The sequence below is a fragment of the Eretmochelys imbricata genome, chromosome 12 (assembly GCF_965152235.1).
Source record: "Eretmochelys imbricata isolate rEreImb1 chromosome 12, rEreImb1.hap1, whole genome shotgun sequence".
NCBI classification, from domain to species: domain Eukaryota; kingdom Metazoa; phylum Chordata; order Testudines; family Cheloniidae; genus Eretmochelys; species Eretmochelys imbricata.
Genome location: NC_135583.1, coordinates 11,841,494 through 11,861,670, shown reverse-complemented (window position 1 = coordinate 11,861,670; position 20,177 = coordinate 11,841,494). Strand labels below are relative to the sequence as shown.

Here is a 20,177-nt window from a genome sequence, read left to right as displayed (position 1 = left end):
TGTTCTGCTTCTCATTTTCATGGATGCCTCTTTCCACAGAGCACAGTAACAACCATTGGATGTAGCTAACTTTCAGCTACAGTTTTTAAGTAGTGTTTGGTTATATAAGGTTTGGCTCACGACGAAAGTAATAAGCTCATGTATTTGCAACTGCTAATATGAATTTATAAATGCTGATCAAGTGATCCAGGTGAGTCTGCCATGTTTATAAACACATGTTCTATGTCATTCATTTAACACAGCAAGTTTGATTACAATTATTTAGAGTCTGATGTTGCAGTCTCATCAAGCAAACCCTCTGTCCCTGGCTGCCCAATGATTTCAACAATCAAACCTCCCAAACTTTTCCTATAATTGCTGCTTTTTACTTTTTTACACATGTGAACATGTCATTTATTTTCTAAGGTATCTTCTCTGTCAGCAGTGTTAAATTAGGAGATATTGACAACGTGTACCGAGATAATAGTTTTGGTATTATTGAGTAGTTTCCTGCAATGCTTTGGGAAATCTAAACCAGGGCATTGTAGCCTTCTTGTTATGTCATTATACTCATTAATAACCTGGAAAAGGGGGTGAACAGTGAAGTTTGCAGATGCTACAAAATTATTCAAGCTATTTAAGTTCAAAGCAGACAGCGAAGCGTTACACAAGGATCTCACAAAACTGGGTGACTGGGCAACAAAAGGGAAGATGAAATTCAACATTGATATGTGCAAAATAATGCACAGTGGAGAAAATAATCCCAACTATACATATGCAATGATGGGCTCTAAATTAGCTGTTATCACCCAGGAAAGAGATCTTGGGATCACCGTGGCTAATTATAGGAAAATGTCAGCTCAATGCGCAGCAGCAGTCAAAAAGGCTAACGGTATATTAGGGCTAGAAGGAAATAGATAGAAAATAAGTCAGAAAATATCATAATGCCACTATATAACTCTATGATGTGTCCCCACTTTGAATATTATGGACAGTTCTGGTTGCCCCATCTCAAAAAATGTACAGTGGAACTGGAAAAGGTTCAGAGAAGGGCAACAAAGATTATCAAGGGTATGGAAAGGCTTCGGTTTTTCACCTTCCTCTGTAGCATGGGACACGGGTCACTTGCTGGAGGATTCTCTGCACCTTGAAGTCTTTAAACCATGATTTGAGGACTTCAATAGCTCAGACATAGGTGAGAGGTTTATTGCAGGAGTGGGTGGGTGAGATTCTGTGGCCTGAGTTGTGCAGGAGGTCAGACTAGATGATCATAATGGTCCCTTCTGACCTTAGTATCTATGAGTCTATCTATGAGTTTAGGGCTGGGCAGCTTAGAAAAGAGATGACCAAGGAGGGATATGATAGAGGTCTAAAATCATGAATGGTGTGAACAGAGAAGTGTTATTTACCCTTTCTCACAATACAACAACCAGGGGGTCACCTGATAAAATTAATAGGCAGCAGGTTTCATACAAACAAGAGGAAGTATTTTTTCATATAATGCATAACTAAGCTGTGGAACTCATTGCCATGGAATGTTGTGATGGCCAAAAGTATAACTGGTTTAAAAAAAGAACTGGATAAATTCATAGGTGATAGGTCCAGCAATGGCTATTAGCCGAGTTATGAAGGAAACACCACCAGGCTTGGGGAAACCCTAAACTAGAGCCCTGCATGGGGCTATTCCTTAATCCTGCTCCCACTCACACTTGCTATTATGGCAGTGGGTCCTGTGGAACTGCAGGTCTCTACACTTGTCCCGTGTAGGTCTCTACCCTAAACCTCTATCAGAAGCTGGAAGTGGAAGACAGGAGTGGATCACTCCATAATTGCCATGGTCTGTACAATCCCCCTGAAGCTCTAGCATGGAGACAGGATATTGGGCAAGATGGACCACGGTGTGACCCAGTATGGTGGCTCATATTCTTATTCTAAACTGAAAGATAAGCAACTAGGCAGATTCTAGAGAAGGTTACCGAAAGATGAAATGGCATGCATTACAAAGGGAATGTGTATTTCTTCACACTGCGCTGAAAAACTGGTAGCTCCTCTGAAGACTTACAAATATGTGGATTTACTTTACAATCAGTGCCTTCTTTGTGGGTTTTTTTACATGACTATGAGTGAGTTGTGTAATTTGACTACAAGTACAATAGCCTATAGGCATAATAAAAAAAGCATCTGTATTCATTTTGTCACTTTAATGTTTGAAATGCATTTTGGCTTAACTGAAAATGAAGCTCAACATGTCTTTCTCAGCAGTCATGTGATTTACAGTTAGAATATCATGTGAATGGGCAATTAGGGAGAAACCCTGGTCCCTTTGAACTCCATTGCAAAATTCCTGTTAGCTAAAATGGGGTCCTTCATCCTTACGCAATTTCTGGTTCGGAAGTAACTCATGTATATTTTTCTGAGACTACAAATAACAAATTTGTTTGGTTTTTTGCCACCGTCTAATCATTTTTGCCAACTTGAAGTCTGTGTGTCTTCTGTTTGTGCTTAACTTGCAGGTGTGGACAGATTCAGTGAAGACATCCAACAAATGATGGGCTTCAAACCGGGCCTCTACTGGCGACTGTGTTGGAAATTTGTTAGCCCTGCTTTTTTATTGGTAAGGGGTGATTTATTTATTTATTTTGTCCTGGAAAGAACACTATGAGGATGCTTCCTACCAGCTTATTCATACTAAAAGCAAGATATTAAGCAAATTCATAACATTACTCATCAGGGCCTACGCTACATGTTTTGTTGCCCAGGGCAGTTTTGATTTCCAGTGCTCTCCAAACAGCTGAGGAGAACAAAACAAATACTCTGCCCACCCAATTTGGATGCAGACACACATCCTGGATGTTAATTTGGCACCCTCAGAACCAGGTGTCCAGAGCAACTGCCCTGATTACTGGACCCTGAGGCTGGCTCTGTTACTCGCTGTTATCCCCAATGTTGTCAGCCAGGATAGCAGAAGCCATTTTGACTTGTTTTCACATTTGGAGAGGCTACATTTTGGGTGAAATTTGTCAGACGGGGAAACAATGGGTAGTGGTCAAGACCACCTAATGCAGTTCCCCAAACTGGAGATAGTGGCTCTGCTTGGTAACCCACCAAACCCTCTGATGGTGGGAATGCTCTCCCTATCTGAAGACAGTGTGCGTGTGTGTGTGTGTGTGTTGAAGGAAGGAGCAGTACAGTCCTCAAATTCTTTTTTGCAGAAAGTGAACACCAGGTAGGAGGTAGAGGTTAACTGTATGGGATTTAAAGGCCATTTGGCCTGGAAGGGTCCTCAAGAGGTTCAACTAAACATTTTAATCTTTTGAGGTATCTCCATCATCAGATCTGTGTGTAGATCTATTGGCTCTATTGAAGTTGGCTTGGAGAACTAGTGTGTGTGTGTGGTGGTAAGTGTTTATATTAATGCTGAGGTTTACACATTTCTCATTTTATTCTCCTCTGATCACTGTACAGACTATAAGGCTGATGAATCCTTGGTGTCTTGTTGGGTTATAGGTCAAGTTTATGTTCTGTCTTACCAAAAACAGTCATTATGCCCCCAGCTTCAAATTCACTTCCGTCATTTCAGTTGCCATGAATTCCATTTTAAAAGCACACCCCTCTTGGACTGACTTCCTTCTTGGGAACATGAATGGAAGGGGGAGGGAAGGAAGAGAAATCTAAAGTGTCAGGACCTGTCCTTCTGAAGAGAACTCCACTGGAGATGAAGTAAAGGCATAGACTACCCAGCTACCTGCATTATCTGACACAGAATATCAGGCCATGGCTGTATTGCAGGCAGATCATCCTCTTGTACAGTACAACTAAAGTTCCTGGTTGTTCAAGTCCTCAACTCCTTGGTCCTCTAGAGTCAGAAATTCTACTGCAACAGGATATGGGCTCCTACCTGTTCCCACTTATTTACAGGTTAATGCAAGCAAGCATGTATACATAAATGAGTTTCAGTTTGTGATTCAAAAAGTGACCAAGCTGTAGTAACCTGCCAGATCACTTTTGACCAGTGTCTTTCAAGGCTACCCCACACCAAGCATGGAGATCTCAATACTTATATTTAAGAATCCTTGTCCCTCAGAATCCAGACAGCATAAAAGAGATTCAGGCTGTGTGTAAACTACAAATTACTGTGGTATACTTTGTCACTCAGGGGTGTGACTAATCCACACCCCTGAGCGACATAAGTTATACCAACCTAAGCGCCGGCGTAGACAGCACTATGTCAGCAGGAGAGCTACCACCTCTCATGGAGGCAGGAGTTACTAAGCCGTGGGAAAGCTCTTCACCGATCGGCCTAGAGCGTCTTCACCGGAAGTGCTAGACCTGCGCAGCTGCATTGATGCAGCTGTGCTGCTGCCAATGATGTGGTGTAGACATAGCCTCAGTTTCCCCTTGTCAGGGGTTTTTATCCCCTCTACTCCAGAGTCCAAAACTGGTGGGTTGAGTTCATGCGTAGGTCTCTCCTTCCTGGAGGGAGTTAGGAATGCAGTCAACACAGCCTCTGTCCTTTGATGCTACACAATGCCTCATTTGCCTTCAGTGGGCCATCTGATTGTATTCAGGATGAGCACTTTCCCTTAATTAAAGCTTCTTTTCCTGTTCGGTGAGTTACACAATTACAGAGGTTTACAATGCAAACACTCAATATAACTTTATATCACGGGCTATAGAGGTTATAAGTGAGATCAGTAATGCAGCGTCCTACAAGCATTATATAAAGTCTAAACACTAAACACATTCTTATCAACTTAACATCTAATATCTATTCTGATGATGCTAACACACAGGTAAGCAAGGCTGGTTTCCAACTATGCATTTGTTAGTGTTCAGTAAGGTCTGGGGCCTTGGCATGTGTTGCACTTCGTCTGCTTTCATCACACCATGGTACATTTCCTCCTCCTTTTGACCAGTTGTGCCTCTGGAAGCATGTTTGATATGAGGGTAAGAGTATCCATGGGGGCTTTTTCCCCTTCCTGTCTCCTCTTTGTAAGCCCAAGATGGTAGTTGTCCTAGTACTTTTGTACAAAATTTTGAATATGTAAAATGACAGCTTCAAATTTGTAAGTGTTAAATGCAAACCGATCTGTATTATGTTTTGGGCATTTGCAGTTTCAGGGAAGTTCAATTCTGACGACCTAAAAACTACACAAAATGACTAGTGAAAACCAGAGAGAGAAACTTCATAGAAGAAATGTCACCAGTTTTGTCCAATTTTGATAAAACCATTAGCTGAGATAATACTTTGTACATATTATGCATCATTTTCCATTCAAAGATCTCAATGTTCTTTACACATAACTATATAAGGCTCCCACAACACCCTTGACACAAGTACATATTATCTTTGTTATCCGGATAGAGACAAGGAGGCAGAGAGTGTTTATATCTCATCCCCTGGATCTCAGAGAATGTCTGTGATAAAACCGGGAAGAGAACCAAAATCTCCTGACTCCCATTCCCTGTTTTTTAACCACAATATCTTTCATTTAAAGGTGAAATTGCTACTCTTAATCAGTCTGATTGAAACTAACATTACCAAAGAGGTCAGAGATGTTACCAAAACAAAACAAAAAAAAGCTAACGCTAACTATACTCAGTTACTGGATATTAAAGAAAATCCTGCATGTACTGTCTGGAAGGAATTATATGATTATAGATGGAAACTGAATCCAATCTACTTTGTGTATTCTGGATCCTCTGCCCATCACTGACTGTGGTTCTGTGCTTCCACTTCAAGGATAAATATGTCTCATTATGACTTCACTGATGCCCAGCAGATGTCAAACATATTGGTTTAAAAAATAACCAAAAGAACAACCTTTTCCTCCCCACAAAGAAATCTATAGGGTAATCAGGTACATGATTCCAGATGCTGCCAGTTATACAGAATTGCAGATTGCCCTCCATAAGGAACCAAACATAGGAATTGCCATACCGGATCAAACCAGGGTCCATCTAGCATCTAGTCCAATATTCTCTTTCTAACCACAGTCAATATCAGATGCTTCAATGGAAGATGTAAAATCCCTGAAATACAATTTTGCAATAACTTGTCCAAGGGGAGAAATGTTTTTCTCATAGCTATTGGGGCTTCGGTGTTTATCTTTTGATGAGTAACACCCCTGATTATAACTGAGTTTAGCTTTTGATAGGCAAATGCTTGGTGCAAAATGTGAAACATAACTGGTAAAGCAGTATCCAATATGTTTCCTATTGATACTTCATTGATGAAGTTCAAAAGTATAATACACACAGTGCAAAGGGAAACTATTTAATGATTATACCACTGAAACTATCATGTTTGTAACATTCAGAGCAAAATGTACAAATGCTGTCTTCCAATCGACTTAATCTCAACACAAATAACATGCTGCCAATTCAGGGCCAGCCCCAAAATGTAAAATAAATAACTCAATATGGAGTGGTGATGTTTATAACTAATGTTTTAGGCAAATCAAAATATTTGGGGGAAGGAAGGGGTTATTCAGTTCTAAATTTCACTCAGCCATCATTAAACAAATGTGTGTCAACTAAGCACATAACTTCTTGAGGCGTTACCATTTATGTATGTGCTTTGTTTTTGAATAGTAAAATCACAACAATATGCACAAGACTGTGACTACATATAAAATTTTTACAACTATTTGTTATATATGTACTATAGAACATAATTCAGTTATTAGTGTATTTTTTATTTGGAGGGTATGAAGATCACAAATGTGGACTAATGTATTAGAATATGGAGGGTGCAATTACTCCAAATGGTTAGCTGTGTGACATAGAGAGGAAAGAGACACATTAAATATAGCTTGTAAGCCTTTCGACGTGTATTAAGGAAAATAAACAGATGTTTCATTACATTTGAGGATTTTTTCTCCCTGAAATGTGAAGGTAGCATTTGGTAGTTTTATGTAAAGGTTAGAGTCGAAACTAAAGACTGCAGTTTTATATTGGGTATTTATACATTCACTCCAGTTTATTTGTAGATCAAAAGGTCATGGTGAATATATGGAGATTTTGACATCACTGTGACCTAGGATATTTTCCGTTGCATTAAAGTTTATGCTTTCAATTTCAAATTTAAAGCAGTAGTGATCTGCCAAATAGCTACATCAAATCTGGATCCGATATTGTCTCAAAGTTCAAAATTAGCTATCAAACTGTTAATGACACAAGACATTCTTATCAAGACATATTTATGATGGGATACACAGATACATTTTTAAAAAGGAAAACATTTTAATAGCATACCTAGCATCTGGTAGCATCCAATCAGTAATGAGCCAATGAAGCATACACTGAAGTCAGTCAGTCGTACTTTATATTAATGTTCCATTTGTAGGTGTTCTATAGAAGGTTAATAAATTATCAAAAGATGTTATAAATATGTTACAGACATGAAGACTGTATGTTGAAGATAATTATAACCACATCAGTAGAAGGTATATAGAGATGGTTATAAATCATTATTATATAAACAACCTGTTGACCTGTTAAACTCTAACGATTGATTAACCATTTAATAAACCCTTTAGCAGCCCTCTAAATGCTAGTTATAAATATAAACTTAGTATCAGTTGTGACCCTCAGGGATAGATCCTGCAACCAAATCCACACAAATGTTTGGATTCAGATCCCAATCTACAATAGTTTGAATGAAAATGCTGGATCTAGCTTTCTTGTGTACCACACTCCCTCCAACCCAACTTTTGAGAATGGAAAGCCAAGTTCTGGATTCAATTTTACAGCATGAATCTAGCTCTAGGGAAGTAAATGAAAGATGTTCTTATGGTGTTTTCCTGGCTACCAGGCTTCATGTCAATTTGGGTATTTGGGATATAACCTCAGCTCTATTTTCAATCACACAATTGCTCACAGATGTCTGTGTGTAGGATGTGGGATGCATCATAATGGACACTGTCTTTCCAAATAAGCTCATTCTGATATAAATATGTTACCAATTGTTCTCTCAATTACTAGGTGATGAACTGCATGGTCAGGGTTAGATAACTACCCACTTCAGTGGAGGCAGGAGATAATTGGAAAGCGAATTAAAAAAGAATTGCTAATCTCTCTGAAGTATATGCTTTAATATCTACTGTAAAAATGAAAATAGGCACCTTTCTGGATCAGTGGATGCTGCATCCTCTAGCCATGCATACAGTCCTAGAAGACTTCCAGAATTAAGGTCCAATATTGTCAATCATTGACTGAGTGTAACTACTATAGATAGATACTTTCTAATACCTGTGGGGAGAGTACACCATTTTAGAGAACATTGAGTAGCTTGATTCTAATAGTCTGGTTTTTTTCAGGTGTCTTAAAAGGTTATATGGACACTGTAAACATGATTTATTAGGGGAAAAACATAGTCCATACAATTTTTAAATCTATATTTTGTATCCATTATAAATTCTGAAAATAAAGCAATGGAAATGCTTTTTTCTTTCTTTTTTTTTTTTGTTTTTATTTTTTTGTTTTAAACCAGAGGGAAAATCTGAATTGAAAAGATGTAGCAGAATTAGAGGGGGCTCAGAGACAATAAGAAAAGAGTGGGATTGTTTAATTTACAGGATATTAATAAGAGGAGGCATAAATTATACAGTATAATGAATGGCACAGAGAAGGTTGATCAAGGACTTCTGTTAGCCTTATAATGAAAGAATAAGATGACAAATACAAAGCTGATTAAGGAAATAGTTTTTAACACAACTTACCCTGTGGAACTCATTGCCACATGAGATCAACAAGGCTAAGAACTTTGCAGGATTCAAAAAACAATTGGTCAAAAAAGGATACCAAAAATAATGAGTTATAATAGTTACATGTTTAATTTGAAAATAATTTTGGAAGGGATTAAACCTGCATGCTTCACAACATAAACCGGCCTCTAACAAATGGTTTTTAAGAGAAAATTTTACCTGGGGGAAGGTTATCCCATAATTGCCTAGTGTAGAGGTTATTCACTTTCCTCAAAAGCATCTGGTACTGACCATTGTCCAGGATAATGGATTAGAAAGCTCCCTCTTCTAATTTAGTATAGCAATTCCTATGTTCCTAAATATAAACGGGTATTTCCATAGAATACTAGATCAAACATTTATCTTAGGAGTTTTAGATATCCACATATCTATCTTCGCATTAGGAAGTGTCTTGTTGAAGCATTATGCCCACATTTCTCACAGCTATTGAATGCCAGCCAAAAAAAAAAAATCACGAGATGAACCAACATTTGTGAGTAGATAGCATTGCTGGCATTCTTGCTGATTTGAAAAAGCTCTCTCAGTAGCCTTTGACTTTCGAGACCTGGTCTACACTAGAAAATTACTTTGGCTTAACTACGTTGTGTAGGAGTGTGAAAAATCCACACCCCTGGATGGCATAGTTAAACCGACCTAAGTCCCCGTGTAGACAGCATTAAGGTGACGGAAGAATTCTTCTGTTGACCTAGCTACCAACTCTTGGGGAGTTGGATTTCCTATGGTGTTGGGAGAACCCCTCCCGTCAGCATAGGTAGTGTCTACACTGAAGTGCTTCTGTAGCCCTTCACGTGTAGAGAAGCCCCCAGTCTCTGGACATTTTAATCGGAAGTGGTTGCACGGCCCAAGGTGGAATAGCCCAGGGGACAAAAAGAAATTACCAATGTACTTTGCACATTGAGATGATATACACATACTGATAGTCATCCAATCTATCTTCTGACAAATACAACATTTAAAGATATTTCTGGTGACTGATTCTATTAGTATTGTACTACAATATCTCTAACAAAACTTAAACATATTATACTGAATCAATAAGTGATTCAAAATGTTTCTAGCCTGCATTGTACTACAAATCTAACTTCTTTCAATAGGACACACAATCCAAGGAAGATACATTTTGATGGGCATAAGAGTGGCTGAGTTTTCCAGTTTTCAGTAGCTCATGTTCAACATGGAGCAGCACCTACAAAAAAAAAATACCCTCAAGCATCTTATTTGTTTAAGTGGGATAGAAAGTGCTGCTGTACATTGAGAGAGTGGGACATCTGGCTAAGCTGTCCCAAAAATCTTTAGTCAGAAGAGCTTTTTTACCCAGCAAGGCTTTTTTCCTTGAGCATGCAAGCAATGGTTTTCCTGACCCACAAATATTTTCAAAAACTGTCCCACTCCATATCCGCATCAGGATGAAACTAGAAACCTTTCCATTTTTGTCACAAAATAAAACCAACACACACAGAGTCCAATCTGAGTCTAGTCAATAATACCAAATGGCCTGGTGGTGAGAGCACTCATACATGTGATGTGGGAGGCTCAAATTCCTGCTCTGCCTGGTTTGGAGCAGAGACTTGAATCTGGGTTCCCACATCCATGTTGTAACCACTGGGCTAATGGCTATTCTGGGGACAGGTGGACACACACACACTTGAGAAACCTTTCTAATGATATGAACTGAACATGGCACACAGTAAATGGATTAAAAACTGGCTAACTGATAGGTCTCACAATGTAATTGTAAATGGGGAACTACTGAGTGGTTGTGTTTCCAGTGGGTTCCCACAGGGATTAGCTCTTGGCCCAGCGTTGTTTAACATTTTCTCAATGTCCGGTCAGAAAACATAAAATATTCACAGATAAAGTTTGCAGATGACACAAAAAATGGGGGAAGTGGTAAATAATGAAGAGGACAGGTCACTGAGTCAGAGGGATCTGGATTACTTGGTAAACTGCTTGAAAACAAACAATATGCATTTCAATATGAGTAAAGGTATACATCTAGAAATAAAGAATGTAGGTCATACTTATAGCATAGAGGATTCTATCCGAAAAAGATTTGTGGCTCATGGTGTACGAGAGCTCCCAATGCGACACTGTGGCCAAAAGAGCTAATGCAATCCTTGGATGAACAAACAGAGGAATCTCAAGTAGGAGCAGAAAGGTTATTTACCTCTATATTTGACAGTGGTGCAACTACTGCTGGAATAGCATGCCCAGTTCTGATGCCCACAATTTTAAGAAAGATGTTGATAAATTAGAGAGGGTTCGGAGAAGAGCCACAGGAATGATGAGGAAACTTGCCTTATACTGATAGACTAAAAGAGCTTAATCTATTTATCTTAACAAAGAGAAGCTTAAGGGGTGACTTGATTACAGTCTGTAAGTATCTATGAGGGGAACAAATATTTAATAACAGGCTCTTCAGTCTAGCAGAGAAAGGTATATTGGGACAGTTCCATCCTTATGAAGCATTACTAGTACCCTGGGGAAAAGGACAAAGAGGGATCTTGAGGAGTCCTCAGGGACCCTTTTAAAATCTCGGCCTGTAGTCCTGTCCTGGACCCAGGACTTCAGCCTTGAGAACTTCCCCATCTCTAACTCTAGTGTAAACTACAGAATAACAAGTCAGACTCCCCATCTGCTTCAGAAGTAGGGGAGGAAATCCCCCTTCCACAGCAGTGTGTCATCTGCCGGTGATATTCACTAGTACACAGGGCAGATACAAATAGCCTGGCTGGAATTTTGGGATTTTTCTGACCATTAATATCATTCGTGAGTGCCCTAAATGGTTCCACACTGTCATCTAAAAGGGACACATTGTAAATAGGCTGAAGGTAGGGCCTATTGCACAGGTCTAAGTATCCCCTTTGCACTGGGCATCCTGCCTGATCTAACAGATGAGGCTTGTTTTCCACTTGGAGTTTTTCCAAAGGACTAAAATTGTGGTGCTTTCTATTTTTCCTTCCTTAGTTTGTGGTGATAGTCAGTATTATAAACTTCAAACCTCTGACCTATGATGACTATACCTTCCCTTTCTGGGCAAATCGCATTGGCTGGGGAATAGCATTGTCTTCAATGATCCTTGTGCCTGCCTACATTATCTATAAATTTCTGAACGTGCGTGGGACCTTTAAAGAAGTAAGTGGAGTGCTAATAAAATGTCATGAAATGTTATGATGAAATGAATGTACTGGATTTGAGCTAACAGTTTGCTTCTCTAGCTCCCTAGACACATTCCTCGTTATGTGACCTTTCAGATCCAGCTTTCTAACTGGTTGGAATTACAAGCTGGATTTAATACACCCTATTCCAGTTTCTAGACAGAAATTAGTCTGCCAGAATGCCCCATTATAGTTCATAAAAGCATATTTTTTTTGATTTATGCACATTTTGAAGTTGAATTAATAGATTTTTCTCAACTGTAGCAACATATATAAATGGATGCCTTCAAATACATCATCCAGAATAAAGAGTGGACCCATTCCAGTTGCTTTCCCTAGCCATCAATTTGGCCCATGATTCACAACAGAAGTGCTGTGCATCTCTGAAAATCTGGGCACTTCATGAGGTGATTAAAAGAGATTAGGCCTTTCATCTGAAAATATGGTTCCAAATGTTTATTGTTGATAATAGTTGATATTACAAAAAAGTTGGAGGGTGGGTCATTATAGATGGAGCTGGTGACATCATCTGGTTTGAAGGTTGCTTGACACTTCCCATTAATAGACCCTGTTTTCAGTTGCTTATAATGTTTTCATGCTGGGTGCCTACCTCAGGCTGAATAATCTTGGAAAATGTCAGCCAAAATAGAGGAGTCATTACCAAAAATGAAGTTGTGAAAAATACGTTCTATTTCCCTTATTAAAAAATTCTGGGGGAAATTTGAATCGCCCGAGAGCCCCCATGCTTTAGAGCAGGGACTTGGAATTTGGCAGGGGGTAGACTTTGTGTCAGGAATGTGCCTTTGGCTATCCCTATGAAAATCAGCTGAAATGTGGGCAAGTGATAAACTTTGAAAAATTGTCGTTCACATGTGCTTAGTAAAGACTTCTGAAGGCTTGTCTACACAGAGTTATTGAGGGGCAGCTATTCAGGAATAGCAATTAAGCTTTAATATCTTTATCCAAATTAACTTTCAAGTAGACAAGTTGTTAGAGTTTTGCAGCTAGATTCCCCAAAGATTCAGTCCACATTGGGATGCTCCAACCTGGGATTGAGCATATTGTTCCCTGCAATTGCAGCTCTGGGCTCCTGCAGGCTCTGCCAGGCACCTGAACTGAATGCAGGGAGACTGTCTCTCCTGGACTCTCAATGACTTCCCCTTGCTGGGCCCAGGCAGCTGCCTGATTTGAATGCAGAGGGGCGAGAGTAAGACCTGTGAAAGAGGAAAGGGGAGTAGATTGGGAAAAGGACAAGAGGGTAGTGCAAGACTGAGGGGGGGGGTAGGGAAGGGAAACTGGGAATGGGAGTTAGGTTGGGATGGAGATTGGGAGTGGCTAGGGAGGGAAATGGGGAGATACCAGAGCCAGTAGGTGGGTAAAGAGTGGACAATGAGTGGGGGCTGGGGGACACTGAGATTGGATGAGGAGCCTGGGAGGCAGATTGGAATAGATTATATGGGGATTGGAAACATAGAATCATAGACTATCAGGATTGGAAGGGACCTCAGGAGGTCATCTAGTCCAACCCCCTGCTCAAAGCAGAACCAATCCCCAACTAAATCATCCCAGCGAGGGCTCTGTCAAGCCTGACCTTAAAAACCTCTCAGGAAGAAGATTCCACCACCTACCTAGGTAACCCATTCCAGTGCTTCACCACCCTCCTAGTGAAAAAGTTTTTCCTAATATCCGACCTAAAACCTCCCCCAATAGAAAGGCTCACGCCCCCCTTTGCAGCGGGTTTGTCCGGGATTTGAACCCCGGGCCCTTTCGCACCCAAAGCAAGAATCACACCCTAGACCAAGGAGCCATTGTCTAATGTTGGCAAGTGTGTGTTTGGGGTAGCACTGGGAATTGCTGGGCAAGGGGATTGGTATGGGGAGTCCAGAGGGGTGAGACTAGGATTTGCTGGGCAATGAGATGAGGAGACAGGGACAGGTTGGAGGGGATGGGACAAAAGGAATTCAAGCTTCGGGGGAAATGCGCAGAAGAGGCTGTGCCCACTAGACAAACTCCCCTCTGCAGCCTTGAACGGAACCCAAGATTCCCATGTCTCACCATTCCTTTGCTGTCAGTAAAAGTCTGCGAAACCCACTGGCAAATTGTCTCATCCCCCTCCAGTGTTGTTCAACAAAGAGGATGACAAGCTACTACTGCTATCAGTTACTCCATTAGTTCAAGTAGCAGAGGTCTGTGTGTTGGGTCTAAATGTTCCAACCCTGTTGATGTACCTTGTAGGTGTAAATATATCAGATCATATGATGGATGTTGGTTTTTGTTTTATAGGTATTTTTAGGACCTATATCGTTTTATATGTTATAGGAAATTACAGGCAAACTACATTAAAAGAATATCAGAGCTGCAAAGTCAAGCATTCAGAAGTTAGAAATGCCAGAATTAAGATTGCCTTTGAAATCCTAATTTGGCCCTCTTTCAGGGCTGGATTAACTCTCCTGTGGGCCCAGGGCTATTAGATTTTGTGGGGCCCCTGTGGGTTTGGAGTGGGCTCAGGGCTGGGGCAGAGGATTGGGGTGCAGGAGGGGGTGTGGGTTGCAGGCTCCAGCTGGGAGGTGCTTACCTCGGGCAGCTCCTGGTTGGCAGCGCAACAGGGCTAAGGCAGGATCCCTGCCGGCCCTGGTGCTACTCTGCTCTGCCCCGCTAGGTGGCCAACATATCCAGCCCCTACGCAGAGGGGCCAGGCTGCTCTGCACAGGGCACTCTGCCCCTGCCCACAGGCACCACCCTCGCAGCTCCCATTGGCTGCAGTACCCGGCCAATTGGAGCTGTGGAACTGGCACTGGGGAGGGGGGCAGCATGCAGAGATTCACTGAATGCCCTTTGCCTAGGGGTTGCAGGGGGCTCGAGGACCTGTGTCCAGCCCACAGTACAGAGATTTGCCATGGGCTGGATGAAAAGAAGCAGTGGGCCACATCCTTAGCCCGAGGCCCTGGGCTGCAGCCCCTAAAGCCACTGCATTAATCCGGCCCTGTCCTCTTTTGCACATGCATTACAGTCTTAAATCACATGATCACATATTTTTTCCACGTGACCCCTGCTTCATTAACTTCCCAGGATGGACCTGTTCTGGAGAGGATATCTGTAGGGCCCTTGTTACATTTGTTACAGAAGTTGAAAGGTGTGTAGGGGACAGTGCTGAATGGGAATTTTTTGATGAAAGCTGGGATGTGGGACATGCATGTTGTTGGTCTGCCTGATTTGGAGTAGGGACTTGACCTCGGTCTTCCACATCACAGGTGAGTATCCTAGACCCCCTAAAATCTTGGCTATTCTGGGGTGGGGAGGATCTTTCCCTCTCTCTCTCTTTCTCACACACACACAAACACACACACACACACGTTTTTGTGAAAGTTCCCTGTGTTATTTGGATGTAGAATAAAAACAAATATTGAACTCTTGAAAGTTTTTATGAAGTGGAATTCCACTTTCCCATTTAGCCCTAGTAGTAAAATGAGGCAGGGGACTGCAAGAAGAGAAAAGAAGGTCTCGTGGTTAAGGCAGTTGAATGTTGTCCTGGGGAATTGGATTCTACCCCTGCCTCTGCCACTAAGTTCCTGTGTCATGCTGGCTCAGTCACTTAAAACAAACTGTTCCAGGAGGTCACTAATTGCGTGTTCCTTATTTTCCTGGTGCCTGGGGTCTGATATGCAGAAGTGTTGAGCACTCAGAGAAGCAACTGAAGCCAAGGGGAGCACTGCTTTGAAGATATACCGCAAAGTGCTACACAATGCTAAGTGCTCTGAAAAATTCGATCCCAGGCATCTCAAACTGGGCACTCAATATTAGTGGATACTTTTAACTCTGTGCCTCAGTTCCCCATCTGTCAAATGAGGCTAACACCTCCCCATTTAACAGAGATGCTGAAAAATAAATTAAAGTTTGTCTTCCGCTCCAATATGGTAATGATGAGCACCACAGAAAAGCCCACGTGAAAATTAATAGTTCTATCTTCAGAGCAGGGTTTGACTAGCATGCAGTAAATAAGGCATGAGGCAACACACTGAACAATGAGGAGAAAACAGGATATTGAATAGCTGCTCATGAATTGAGCATCATCCGTCCCGTACACTGACTGAGGCAGGTATCCTGTGGCAAAACTAGTATGTGGTCATGTAAGGAAAGACTATCAAATGCATACACAGAAAGGGGCTGAAGAAAAGTTCCATAGGTAACCCTAATTCTGACCTAATTTCCTAACTTCTGAGTGCTTGACTATGCTACCTTAAAAATGTTCTTTTAACATACTGTTATTGTGTGTAATGTTAATCTAATGTGTTATTGTTCTGCTTAAGAGGAACCTGGTTTCTATGGTGAAAAAAATACATCTAATTATTTTTCGTTACAATTTCACTGCTCTGTACTTGCCTCAAATTACCATTTCAAAATGACACAAGTTTAAGATTCACTGATCATATTAATTTTCTCATCACTGTCACTGGAAATTCTTATCCATGCTCCAAAGGAATCCACAAATAGGGCTTAGAAAGTGAAGCCACCTTTAGATCTGTTTTCAGCCCTTTAAAAATACCAAACGTACTCCGAAGACATTGAAATGTAATGTCGATTGTTTTATCTTCCTTATAGTCCAGTATTTTAAAACTCAGGCAAGCACAGTTTGAATACCATCTGGTTTATTGCAAACAGTCGGATTCCAATCATAGTATCTGTCCATAATCTGAAAAGATGCCTCTTGGTTTGTCAAAATTCAGACTGCCATGAAGAAGCATTTTATGGTTTCTTAGAAACAATTGATGATAGCCAACGACTGCAACAGTTTTTCCTTTTTTCTCCCCAGCACATGACATGAACACTTCATATTTTTCATGTGTTTTGCACGCAGATGTTCTATTGACCTCAGCAGAAGATCTGTGTGTGGAACAAGTGCAGAAAATGCACTGTGGGTCTGATGCAAAGTCTGCTGATGCCAATGGAAAGGTGACAATTGACTTCAAAGGGTTTTGGATCAGGCCCTTTAGTTCAGGTAGAATTTAATTCTCTTTTAAATTGTTGTACAAATAGAGTTGTCAGGTAGCCAGGCATATTATTATATAGTTCAATCTTTTATTTCTGAGCTTCAAATTCAAATAGTCTCCTATATGTTAGGACAAGAGAAAGGTAAGAGATACAATGTCCTAGGCTCAACTGTGAGCCTTCTTGCATGCATGGGGGAGTAAGAAGGAGTAGGATCCTTCTTATACCACTGGCAGGCTACCTACAGTACAAGCATGGAGAAGACAGCGACCACTGCTGGTCGGCTATTCCTTCTCCTGCTCAGATGGATGAGAGTGGGCAGGGAGCAGATGAAGATTTGACTCCACCCCCCAACACACCAGGTTAATTAGCAGAACCACTGCAAACAAGGAGCCAGGAACCTGACTGAGGCCCTCTGAGTTACAATCTGATTCCTGCACTGCCTTTTACTTCTGTTGGTTTGTAGGGTTACAATCCAGCCCTGTGCAATAAGTGTTCTGCAAAACCTTTGGCTTTCATTTCACTGGGGTTTGTGCAAACCCTTTATTTTGTTCAGTTCTCTTGGGTTTGCAAATCCCTTTCAAGCGACACACAAAACCTCACTCTAACCCACTGAGTTTCACGTGCTTGCACAATCTGATGACACAGAACTATAGGGCAAGCTCAGGTTTGCTCACAAAGCTTGAACCTTAGCAATACCCAAAACTAAAAGGGCTGCAATAGAGGGAACCTACAATAGTGCATGCTCCTGGAGACATGCACAATGCCCATAGAAGTGCATACCAGAGCAACGTTTGTGTATGCTCCCAAATGACACTACAACCTAGGCTTTGTGGATAATATGGAGGGGTACCCTTCCATGCACCTTTCTTCACCTGTTTGCATTGTTACTAGCCTCCAGCAATCCTTGCATTCAGGGAATTCAAGGGCTGTGATGCCGAGTAGCTCCTGGGACCCTTTTCCCATGCTGGCAGGGACCAGCTAAAATTTAGCATAAACACTCTGCTGTTGCTGTAGGATTAGGACTACCATCAAGAAGCTTATAAATTATAACACACATTGGTCTCTCAATGATTAGGTCCTCTCTGGGCTCAATGATATGAAAAATTAAGTCACTGATTTGTATAAAACTCACACTATTTCCCTGTAAACCCAGGGATAGCATCCCCTATCTGCAGATCTAACATGGCTATCTTTCTTTCCTGTGTGCCTCCACTCTTGTTTAGAGACTAGCTTACTGCATCACACCTGAGAACGAACACCATCTTGTGGCACAAGGGAACGTGAGGCAGTTTAAGGTGTGTATTCCTTTTCCCTACCTCCCTGCCCGCTCCCTTATCCTTTGCACCCTTAGCAAGCTTGATTGGCAAATGAAAGTGGGTTTATTTCCTTTCTGCCTTTTTGCCAGTATGTTGCTTTATGGGTGGGAAAATGCCATGGGCATTGGCCTTGTAGGACTTTTGGTACCTATCTTTTACCATTTTAACAATATGACCCTACAGAGTCCATGAGGTTATCCCACAGCAGATCTAGTTCCAAGCATTTTTGTTCATATGTGATCATGGTGAGATCTCATCAAAGGACATCTTGGCAAGGATTGATCCCAGACTATCGTGCAGTTTTTAAAAAAATAAAGCATTATGAGATGCTTCTTCCCTCACAGAAGTTATTTCATAGGGATCTGGATTGATGGTTTCTACCTCTAACTCCAAATATGTGCCACCAGTCATGACAAAGAGACAAGCAAATATCCTGTGACAAGAACTCATTTACAAAATGGTCATGCTGAGATGACCCGATACTGAGATGTAATAGGTTTCCCCCATATGCTTACAGGTTGAACATGTTCCTTGTTTTGCATGGATGGTCTTCAAGCAACCATGTCAAATATGCCTTCGACTTAGCAAATAAAATGAGACTGTTGAAAAATGCTTTCCTACAAGTGAGAAAGGATACAAATAGCCCATTCTGCACTGTTATCAACATTCATACTGTATCATTTTTTGCCTTCATGGTTAAAAGTAACTCAGAATTATGTACAATAGCTCAAAACTTGCATTGCTGATTCAGACGTTGGTCATGAAAAATAATGTGAAAATTTGGCTCTTTGTATTTAGTTGGAAACAAAAGCAAGAAATTGAATAGGCAAAACCCTCGCTATATATGAAGGAGAATTCTTTCTATATATTTTAGAGGGATATAGTATAGATAGCTTCCCTTCTATTTTAATGCCTCAGATGTAAGTGATTATGGCTCAAGTTTTCAAATGTGTGTTTCCATCTTTTCGCTGTAATTACTGCACATGAACATGCAGACATGGGTTATACGCACACATTTCTGCACCACTCTGAACACGTGAACCCAAATACATAATGGTAGAACACCTCTTTTCAGCAGTTTTGGATTTAAATTATGGAGGTTGGGAAAATATACAAAAAGTAGAAAGGCATAATTTGAAAAAAGCAGGAGCGAGGCTCTGTCAATGGAGTTCTTGGATGCTGTGTCAATCACTGAAGCCTGTGTATTGACTTCAGTTACTGTTTCCAAATAGCCAGCATCAGTAGCAGAAAACCATCATGATTTTTGGACATTAATCTCATTTAAGCATCTTAACAAAACATTAAGCAGTGTGCCTATCTTATGATGCAACTAGTATCTTAGTTAGGTTTCCCTAATGTCTAATTGTTGTGCATTTTAAAACTGTCAGATTATTAAATGATCGCTGTATCAGATAAACTGGTTGTTAATAGAAACTGGGATTCCTTCTGAAAATAATACTGGTAGTAAATTTTTCCTGCTTTTCTGTAATTCAAGATTTGTCATCTCCCTTATTTCATACTTACTCTCATCACTATAATTTAAATCAATAATATATTATCAAATAAATAATGGCTTCTGTTTCCTTTCAGCTTCAACACTGGCTATCAATATGACAACTGACAGGTTGAGGAAAAAGCCAATACATTAAACTAAACTGGGAATAAACGAAAAGTCAAGTTCAAAGCTCTCTTGATTGTGCTTGGACCAGGCTGGCTCAGAGCTCATCTACTGATCTTTTGAGGGAAGACAGCTTCTGCTCTCTGTTTTCAATGCCTCCTTTCTATTACTTGGTTTCAAATGAACTTACAGACTGGTTTTCCATTTCCTTATATCTTTCAGTGCCATAAAATCCATAAGTGACCAAATTTGTGAGCTTTGATAGAGATAGAAGTGGAGGAGGGAGCAGAAAATCAGCATTAATTAAAGAAACTCTTGTCTTGGAGAAATAAATAAAAAACGTAATTCC

General features: G+C 40.7%; 1 protein-coding gene across 1 annotated transcript in view; it reads left to right on the top strand.

Moving 5' to 3' along the window:
• Positions 1–19,824, top strand: part of SLC6A2 (solute carrier family 6 member 2) — a 102,910-nt gene extending 83,086 nt beyond the window's left edge. Inside the window, exons 11-14 of the mRNA XM_077830988.1 lie at positions 2,493–2,593; positions 11,715–11,882; positions 18,118–18,189; positions 19,801–19,824. Coding sequence (XP_077687114.1) covers positions 2,493–2,593; positions 11,715–11,882; positions 18,118–18,189; positions 19,801–19,824 — 365 coding nt within the window. The remainder of the gene's footprint in view (positions 1–2,492; positions 2,594–11,714; positions 11,883–18,117; positions 18,190–19,800) is intronic.
• Positions 19,825–20,177: the final 353 nt, after the last annotated feature.